The following is a 10,405-nucleotide window of genomic DNA, read 5'->3' on the forward strand; positions in this document are numbered from 1 at the left end:
CTAGCTCAAGTGGGCCATTTTTAATCCACGCCTATAAAAAATCGTCAAAATCACTAATTTTGGGGTCAAGAATTTGTTAATTGGCCATGGATTGGAATCCCACTGATAACCATTAATTTTGGTGTCAAGAATTTGTTAATCGGCCATGGATCGGAATCCACTGATAACCATTAATCAAAACTTTATTATCATAATGAGATTAAAGACTAATCATGAACGTTATAGTATAGGACTAAATCCCAAATTAAGAAAATAGTTGGTTCAGTTATTAACAAATTCATCATAGTCCATAACCATGAGTAGTGGTGTTCAAAATGCAATACAATCCTACTAAACTAATTGATCCAATCTAATTAAATTTTGGTCGGACTAACCTTTTGATTGAATTGGATTAAATTGTAAAATGAAAAATTCAATGTAAATGCATTGGTCTATGGATCTATATATTCAAATTTAATATAAATCAACCCAACCAATTAATCTTTCTTTTATTTATTTATTTTTTAAAAAAAAAGCATATCACTTTTAGATTTAACTTACTAAAAAAATCTAACTTTCCTAAAAAATAAAAAATAAAACCATTTTGCATAACTGTAAATATACAATAATAATAAAAAATACAAATTGCAACCCGCAACCAATATTTGCTTTGGATATTCAAATTTCAATTACTTTTTATAACCATATTCAAATTTCAATCTGCTGTGTTGAAGCTTTTAAGTTTCGTGTCACTAATTTTGCATGAGAAATTAAGTTTTGTGTCACTAATTTTGCATGAGAAGTTTTATTTGCTAATTTCGGGTCAATCATGTTTGATAACCCAGCCTGATTGGACCCTCTTTTAATATTTGTTGTAAAAACTACTAACAATCCAATTATTAATTAATCCACTACATTTACATCCACCCGCAGCCTACTACAGATTTTAACTTTTTGAAGAAAACCCACTCCTTGCGATTTTGACAATTACCAAACCCGCAATGGTATCCAATGTATTTTATGTGAATTTCCACGTTTAAAAATATAAATGTTTAATATGTAAATTTATAATAATAACTTAAAACTTCACGTAACACAATTAATTCTAAATTTAACCAATGTAAATAAAAAATTAAAATTTCAACATCAATCTAATACAAATTCAAAAATTTAAGTATAAAATTCATAGATCCATAAAAGAAACCACAAACTAGTATAAAAAAATAACAATTATCATTTTATATTATCATTCAACATAAACTTCAAGAGAAAATCTTCATTTCTTTCACCACCATTAGCACCCATCCAACACAATTCCTACAATAATGATTATGATTAATATTTTCTAAAGAATAATATTTTTTGGTTACTAACCCATCACCTTTCCCTTTAGTTTGGTTTCCTTAAGTTTAAGTTATGACTTTGGTTAAGGCTTAGGCTATTAGGCACATTGCAACTTGTGCACACGTTTACACTTTATATTATTACTGTATATATTTTAAGATTCAAATATTTTTCAATTAAAATAAATTAAAAATAATTAAAAAAGTTGTAGGTAAGTGGATACTCATATATTTGACTAATACTAAATCCCCCACAACCTAATGCGAGCTTCAATTTATAATATCAAACCCGCCCACAACCCACAAAATTATCCGCAACGGACAAATTTTGGTGGGTGGATTTGGACAGATTTGTGGGTACCATTGCCATTCCTATATGATTCTAGAAGGCCTGTAAACACATTACAAAATGGATATGTTGCGGGATTAGATGTTTGACATACTATCATTCATCAACAAATAGCGTGACTTTCCCAACTTTCCCAACTGCATTACATTGAAATTCCTGGTTGCAAGATGTAGATAACTCTTCAAAATCCCTCAATAACACCAACCCCCGCTAATCAAAAAACTTTTCACTGCCGATGTACAGAAACAAAACATCAAACAACTTTAAATAACATGAATCCAAAAACAGCCATGCAACTGCTTTCTATTTTTAGTGTGCCTATTTTCCAAATCAGGTTTATAACTGATAAAAAGTAATGCCGTCTAAGTTCCAGGATTGTTAGTACAATAGTGGAGATGATCAAGGATACTTCTTCACCTTTCAGCAGTTGAAGATGATCCAGGAAAATTCTTTGCCTTGCGAGTTATCATAGGAGATTCTTAACAACTATCCCAAGATAATAACCACGCTCTGCATTCTTTAGCTGAAATCTCACAAGCTTAAGACCACTCTCGCTACCTTGAACCTCAATCAACTCAGCCATCTTGAGATTATAGGGCAAACATGAAATAGCCTTGCAATTTTTCCCAAAGCAATGAAATATGATCCAGTCCTCATCATAAATCTGTGAAGTGACAAGATATTGCAGACTATTATGCCTGGAAAAAGAAGGAAGGTAGAAAATTAAATTTGCAAGCAAAGCAAAAAGTGGAAGCAACACCTAACTTACAATGTAATTGCTTTTTGCTACCTTTCCTATAAGAAACAGAGGTTAAAGTAGCACCACTGTAACCAGCTAACAGATTAAACCATGCTGAAAGAACAAATTTTTATTTAAACCCCTAGTAGCTGTAAGACTATGGTGAGCAGTATCCATCCATTGAAGACATTCAACATATGAATTTGTATGTCCACTTGCATAATCATTTGAAAAGAAAATTTCCAGATTTCTTGAAATAGTATACCAGATGCCTATGTTACAGATATGTCAAACAGTTCATGGTGACACTCCAACAAGGGGAGTAAAAAGGCCCCATCTCTGTTGCTATTACTTCTATTATCAAATTTGTTTTAAGGGAACATTTCCCAGAATCATACAGTCCCTCCTCTCTACTTATAATAAACCTTTGTGGGATCAATTTCCTCATGTAGGAATTGGACTGGTATGGCATCTAATCTTCAAAGGTATGACATGAATGGCAAATGTCGGTAGCAACCAACGGAACAAAATACCTGCATGGTACTACTTTCTGGCAATGACCTATCTGGGGAAGTGCCAGATCTAACAAATCTTTCAAGACAAGGCATCTTAAACCTGTCACTGAACTATTTGACCGAAAATCTGCCAGTGAGCATTGGAGGCTCACATGTCCTAGAAGAATGACAATGTTTTTTTTTCTTGGCACATTTTGCCTATCTAAGGCTGTATTCTGCCCTGTATCCTAAAAATGCAGTAAAGAAAGAATCTGCAGATGCAAAAATTGAACTTATATGTAAGAACCTAACAAAAGCATTTAACCTCAAACAAAGCCAGAGCACAATAAGTGAGTCAACTACAGAAAATGGAAACCAACAATAACTTTCTCTATACTGAAAGTATTCCACAAAAAGTAAAACAGTCACCCAAAACAAACTCTTAACACCATCAAACTCACCATCTAACGCTGTATATTAAGCATAGCTTTGGCCTCATTCTGCTCTTCAACAAACTCTTCAGTCGCGTACTTCTTCAACAACTCCATCTTCTTCCTCTCAATAACCATCTTCTCAATCTCCTTATCATCAGGCAACGGCACGTGCACCACAAACTCCCTCTCCTTCTCTTTCCTCTCAATCTCCATTTCCCTCATCCTCTCCTCCAAAACCACATCCTCTTCCCCCTCCTTCAAGATCTCGTTCACCTGCCCCATCACGCTCGCCTCTTCCCCGCTCTTCACCGTCTTCATCGCCTCCTTCTTTATCTCATCCAACCTCCTCCACTCCTGCACCGCCTTCGCACGCATTTCCCTCTCCGCGGGCCCCTCAACTCTCTCCAAAACCCCATCTTCATCATCCCTGTACCCATAATAACTCGCATCAATCCTCTTATAAATATCATACCTAGTCCTCCGCTTTCGCAACTCCGGCGGCTTCTCGAACAACTCCCTCACACCCGGCAGCTTCTTCGCGGCGCCAAAATAACGGTACCCCGGCCCACGCCCGCTAGGGTTTGGGACGTCGACGATGTTCCCTTCCAAGTCCGTCATTTTAGCAAAGTGTTTGGTGTAATTGGGGCCGCCGAGTTCGAAAATCCGTCTCTCCCAGTGCCCCTTCTCGCGGATTAGTTTGTTAATCTCGTCGTTGAGGTCGCGGAGCCGGTGCTCGCCGAGGCCTTCGTTCTGGATCTCGGCCACTTTGCGGCCGATTTCTCGCATGATTTGCTGCCGCCACTTGTCGGCCTCGCTGAGATCGCGGCACTCAGAGGCTAAATACGGACGCCGTTCTTTGGGTTTCTTTTTCTCTTCTGCCTGTAGTGCGATGTACCGATTCAGCATCGACTGAGCTTTCTCTTCGTTACGCGCCATGGCTCTGTTCCTGACTCTGGATTCGCGAGTTTCACTGAATAAACCCAAAAAAACAAAACCCTAATTTTTAATTTTGAGAAGAGATTTATCACTCAAGCCTGAGCAACGAAGTTTTAATGCTAAATAGGCGACAACAAGAGTGACGGCGAAGAAGGAAATAAAGAATATTATTGCTATATAATAATATTTTGGGAATTATTATCATTTAAGTTTTATTGTCTATTCTCTTGAGAAGAGGATTCTATTCTATCGTAATCCCAAATCATCTTTTTATTTTATTATTTTAATAGATGTGAAGTTATAATATGAATAATATGTTTGTTTATAGATTGTTTTTAATAAGGGAAATATTTTTTTAGTTAATTTGTATTTATAAATATTTTATAAAGTTATTTTCCCTCAATTAATAATTCATTACTTTTCCATTGTTATTCTTAAAAATTTCAAGCAATGTTAGTCATCGGTAAAAGTTTTAAAATTAATAAAATTATTTATTTGTTTCATCTCCTTACCCACAGAATGTAACATTAATCTTTAATTAATGATATCATAAGAATTTATTTGTTAAATGTTTGAAGTATGAAATTTAATGAATTTTAGATCTTTTTAAAATATTTAGACAATTGCATTAGAAAAAAACAAACTTTTGTACATTTTATTTGAATGAGAAAAGTCTCATTGAGAAAAAATATTATATTTCAAAATATCTCTATTAAATATGCTTACTTCTTAAACTATAAAATCAATAAACAAACATATTATTCATATTATAAAACTTAAAAATAATAATGATATTTCTTAGGGTATGGATGTTTCCACCCTACTATTTTTATAAACCTACCCCACCTCCATAAAATAATTACAATAAATTTACATCATTTTACAAAATTACAAATTAATAATAAGTTTGAACAATTAATTAATTAAATCATTCTTATAATACTTTTCTTTTCTTTTCTAACTTAGACTTTAACAATCTTCAACCATTTGAGGTTGCTTTAAAATATGTTTAATTTGACTATTTTACCCTTATAATATAGAATAACCAAATAACTCTAATTGTTTAGACATATTATTGTAACTAATTGTTTAGAAATTTAGTTTTATGTTTTGTTATCTAACATGTTTTATATAAAATCTAATAATTTTTAATAATCCACATGTCCTAATTATATGTTGTTAGTTTAGTGGAATATTAATAATAGACCAAAAATTACTATTTATACATCGTTGAAAAATAAAAAAATTGTATAAAAGAATAATTAAATGGGAAATTTACAACCGTCCACCTGTTTGTTTTGTCTTTTTCAAAAATACACAAACACTTTTTTTTTTTTCAGCGCGCCACCTGAAGTTCACTTTTTGTTGCATTCTTCCACTTCCGTCTAATTTCCGTTAGCAAATTTAACGGAATGACCTTTTTACCCCTCAAAATTACAATTTAACCCAAAATAAATAGAAATTGGAGATAAATTGGATGGATTTAATTTTTTTTCAAAGGTGGATGCTAGAAATTGGAGGAAAATAATGTTTGTTGCTTGCTAAATTTAGAAAATTTGTATTTATTTTTTTGGAGGAAAATAGTGTTTATTACTTGCTAGATTTAGAAAATTTGTATTTATTTTTTCTCTTTCAAAAAAATAAATACAAATTTTCTAAATTTAGCAAGCAACAAACACTATTTTCCTCCAATTTCTAGCATCCACCTTTGAAAAAATTTAAATACATCCAATTTATCTCCAATTTCCATTTATTTTGGGTTAAATTGTAATTTTGAGGGGTAAAAAGGTCATTTCGTTAACATTCCGTTAAATCTACTAACGGAAATTAGACGGAAGTGGAAAAATGCAACAAAAAGCAAACTTCAGGTGGCGCACTGAAAAAAAAAAAATTGTTTGTGTATTTTTGAAAAAGGCAAAACAAACAGGTGGACGAGTGTAAATTTTCCTAATTAAATTTAAAGAAAATTTTTAGATAAACCCTATTTTTTATTTATAAAAACAAACAAGATAACTCTTATATTTAAATATTAAAAAATACATATTATTTAAATATTTATATTAAAACTCATTTAAATTTTAAAAAAATTCAAATATATTCAGATTTCAAATAAAAAACCAAAACTATCTAATACTACTCTTTATCCCTCTTTTCATAATAACCCCGCTATAATAAGTTTATAAAAAACAAACGTTTCCTACTGCACCTTTCTCTCTCTTTCCTTCCCTCCCTCGGTGTGAAAATAATCCACGGGCCAATATTTTTCTTGTAAGATCAAATCTAATGCTAAAGCTTAAAAAGTATCAAATTGCAATTGCTAATTGTAACATGAAATCTTTTGAGGCCAACTTGGAGTCCTATGAAACATGACATTCCGAACTTCAGACTTTTTCGAAGCGCAAAATGCAAGTCTTATCCTTGTGATTATATTTAATTTATTCTAATTCAGCGGTCATGTTTGCTGTATTGCGTATTGCCTTGTGACCAATTCTCTAATATTTTGGATAATATCAAAATCTTTTTCGAAGCATTCAAAGTGATGATCGCAATCTAAAAGTTGTACTCGCCAAAAATATTAGTCAACAGATCGTCGGATTAATAAGAAATCCTAGCAGAGTCATGGAAGCCAAGTCGCCCAGATGAACGAGTAAACATAAGCACTGTTTCCAGTCACCAACAAACATATGTTCCAATGAGATAATGCTAAACAAGCTATGAAGCATGATATAAGCCTGCACAAGGGATGTTCGTTTCACCATCAGAAGCACTTTCGCAAAACAAACATGGGAAACAACCAATGCATTCAACGCATCTTTCTTGTTCTTCTCTCAGGATTCTTGTTTTTCAACTTCATCAAGCTTAGCTCTTGCCAGAGTATTGCTCGTTGCGTGCAGAAAGAGAAAGAAGCGCTTCTCAAGATCAAGGCAAACCTAACAGATCCTTCAGGTCGACTCTCTTCGTGGACTGGAGAAGACTGCTGCAAATGGGAAGGTGTCGTCTGTGACAATAGCACGGGAAATGTTGTTCAGCTCAAACTACGCAGTCCGCAGATTCCTGACAGTTTTCCGGACAATGGAACAAATTATCAACTAGAAGGTGAGATCAATCCATCTCTGCTTGAGTTGAGGCACTTAAATTACCTAGACTTGAGCTTAAACAATTTCCGAGGAAGTACAATCCCAAACTTTATCGGTTCACTAGAGAGGTTGAGGTATCTCAATCTCTCTGGTGCATCTTTTGATGGAAATGTTCCTCTGAGTTTTGGGAATCTGTCCAGCTTGCAGATTCTTGATCTCAACACATTTTACTATTCATCGCTAGAAAGTGACGACTTGGAGTGGCTCAGTAGCCTTTCCTCTTCGCAATACCTTAATTTGGAAGGTGTAGATCTCAGCAAGACTGGAAGCAGTTGGGTTCAAGCATCTAATATGCTTCCTTCTCTTTCTGAGTTGCACCTACCAGCTTGCGGGTTATTCGAATTCCCTCCCCTTTCAGTGGTCAACTTTTCTTCCCTCTTAGTTCTTGATCTCTCCAGCAATGATTTCAATTCATCAATACCCCAGTGGTTGTTCAACATTAGTAAGCTTGCACATCTTGATCTCAGCGCAAACAATATCCAAGGCAATATTCCAGATGCATTTGCCAATATGACTAGCCTCCGCGAGCTTGATTTGTCTGAGAACTCACTTATTGGGGGTCAGATACCGAAAGATTTGGGAAGTCTGTGCAGCTTGCGGGATCTTGATCTTTCTAGTAATGACTTGGATGGTGAGATAATTGAATTCGTAGATCGTTTGTCTAAATGTACCAATAGTAGCTTAGAGTCACTGGATTTGGGGCAAAATAACCTGGGTGGATTTCTTCCCAATTCTCTCGGACAATTGGAAAACCTCAAGATTCTTCAACTGTGGGGAAACTTGTTCCGGGGTTCAATCCCGGAGTCCATTGGGAACTTGTCATCCTTGAGAGAACTTTATCTCCACAATAACCAAATGGATGGCACAATTCCAGAAAGTTTGGGGAAATTATCTCATCTTGTTGTCTTAGATATTTCCGGGAATCCATGGATTGGGGTGGTGACAGAAGCTCATTTTTTGAAGCTCAAGAACTTAAAGGAACTGCATATTGCCAAGTCTTCCTTAGCAGCACGACTTACATTGGTGTTTAATGTGAGTCCCGAATGGGTTCCTCCTTTTAAACTCCGATACATGAGGCTGAGATCATGTCAATTGGGCCCCAAATTCCCTGCTTGGCTGAGAAACCAGAATAAGCTGCAAACTTTCGTACTCAGAAATACTCAAATTTCAGACACCATACCAGAATGGTTTTGGCAGTTGGATTTATCATTGTATGAGCTTGATCTCGGTTATAATCAGATAAGTGGCAGAGTTCCAAATTCCTTGAAGTTTCTTCCTCAGTCTAATGTTTACTTAAACTGGAACCTATTTTCGGGTCCTTTTCCGCTGTGGTCTTCCAATGTGAGTTCCCTATATTTGAGCAACAATTCTTTTTCAGGACCAATTCCTTCAGATATTGGTGAAAGGATGCCCCTGTTAACAGATATGGATATCTCCCACAACCTCCTTAATGGTACCGTTCCTTTGTCCATTGGAAGACTAAGTTCTCTTACCACTCTTTCAATCTCCAACAACAATTTGACGGGACATATTCCGGAATTTTGGAATGGTTTGCCATTTTTGTATGCCGTGGACATGTCAAACAACAGCTTATCTGGCGAGATACCAAGTTCCCTGGGTTCTCTGCGGTTTCTTAGGTTCTTAATGCTGAGCAACAATCGTCTGTCCGGGGAAATCCCTTCAACCTTGCAGAATTGCACAACCATTCGTACTCTTGATCTTGGAGACAATAAGCTTTCAGATAACATTCCAGCATGGCTTGGGAAAAGCACGTCTCTATGGATTTTACGTCTGCGATCAAACATTTTTTATGGAGACATTCCCTCACAGCTATGCAGTCTTTCCTCTCTTCACATGTTGGACCTTGCACATAATAATTTATCCAGATCAATTCCCTCGTGTCTCGGGAACTTGACTGGTATGGCATCGGATATGGACTCTGAAAGATATGAGGGGAATGTTTTGGTGACAACCAAAGGAACAGAATACTGGTATGAGTCAACTCTTTATCTAGTGAACAGCATTGACCTTGGTTACAACAGCTTATCAGGGGAGATACCTGATCTGACAAATCTTTCAAGACTTGTCATTTTGAACTTGTCCATGAACCACTTGACAGGGAAAATACCAGACAGCATCGGGAGCTTAGGAAGATTGGAAACTCTAGACCTCTCCAAAAATCAACTTTCTGGAGCAATTCCGCCTAACTTGACTTTTTCAACTTTTCTGGCACACTTGAACCTGTCAGACAACAATCTTTCTGGTGAAATCCCATCAAACAATCAATTCCAGAGCCTCAACGATCCATCCATTTATGTGGGCAACCCTGCACTTTGTGGATCTCCACTACCCAACAAGTGCAATAAAGACAAGGAAACATCTGATTTCACCGAAGGAGATGATGAAGATGGAGATGACTTCGACAAGTTGTTGTTTTATAGCAGCATAGCAGTAGGTTTTATAGTGGGGTTTTGGGGAGTTTGCGGAACTTTAGCGATGAAAAAGTCTTGGCGGCTTTCCTATTTTGGATTTGTTGACAAAATAAAAAACAGGCTAATGTTGCTCGTCTTCCAAAGAGAATAGACCTAATCGATGCTTTGTCTTGCTACACTTATATTTAGTTCTCAATGTTGCCTGTATATAAAAGAAACATCCCTTGTAATGCAATAAAGCAGCTATTTCAGGTTGGGCCATAGATACTAATCATCATAACTTCTGAACGAACACAAAAGGAGGATAAAACAAACTCATGTAATTTTTTTTTTTTTTTTTTTTTTTTGCCACTGAGACTTCATTTGAGCTACAATACACTGCGGCTCAATCGATACAATTGGGTTCTGGACACCCATGTGAATACAATTGAATCACAAGAGGTAGTAGACTACAGATAGTACTAATATCTAATGTCGTGTCTATTAGCATTCTCATTTCCATTATTTTCATGGCATTTCGAGGATTGATGGCTTCTTTTTTTGAATATTTGCCATCAAGGCA

At 35.5% G+C, this 10,405-nt stretch overlaps 2 protein-coding genes across 3 annotated transcripts; one reads left to right on the forward strand and one right to left on the reverse strand.

Annotated features, from left to right (window-relative positions):
- Nucleotides 1–1,909: 1,909 nt before the first annotated feature.
- LOC18052621 (pre-mRNA-splicing factor ISY1 homolog) lies at nt 1,910–4,452 on the reverse strand. Of its 2 annotated transcripts, none has more exons than XM_006447027.2 (2): nt 3,366–4,452; nt 1,910–2,335 (listed from the first exon to the last, which is right to left on the reverse strand). In XM_006447027.2, exon 1 carries the CDS (start codon nt 4,272–4,274, stop codon nt 3,369–3,371), a length of 906 nt encoding a protein of 301 aa, XP_006447090.1. In that variant the 5' UTR covers nt 4,275–4,452; the 3' UTR covers nt 1,910–2,335; nt 3,366–3,368. The 2 variants fall into 2 exon arrangements, with proteins under 2 accessions (XP_006447090.1, XP_006447091.1); XM_006447028.2 differs by having other exon boundaries at nt 1,910–2,369.
- A 2,605-nt stretch (nt 4,453–7,057) lies between these two features.
- On the forward strand, nt 7,058–9,994 carry LOC18052623 (receptor-like protein EIX2). The gene has a single exon (XM_024190775.1). The coding sequence runs from the start codon at nt 7,058–7,060 to the stop codon at nt 9,992–9,994; it is 2,937 nt and encodes a 978-aa protein (XP_024046543.1).
- Nucleotides 9,995–10,405: the final 411 nt, after the last annotated feature.

The sequence above is a fragment of the Citrus clementina genome, unplaced genomic scaffold (assembly GCF_000493195.1).
Source record: "Citrus clementina cultivar Clemenules unplaced genomic scaffold, Citrus_clementina_v1.0 scaffold_2, whole genome shotgun sequence".
NCBI classification, from domain to species: Eukaryota; Viridiplantae; Streptophyta; class Magnoliopsida; order Sapindales; family Rutaceae; genus Citrus; species Citrus x clementina.

What these genes read in the sequence shown, in the direction of transcription:
- LOC18052621 (XM_006447027.2), bottom strand. Translation starts at nt 4,274, where the DNA reads ATGGCGCGTAACGAAGAGAAAGCTCAGTCGATGCTGAATCGGTACATC.
- LOC18052623 (XM_024190775.1), top strand. Translation starts at nt 7,058, where the DNA reads ATGGGAAACAACCAATGCATTCAACGCATCTTTCTTGTTCTTCTCTCA.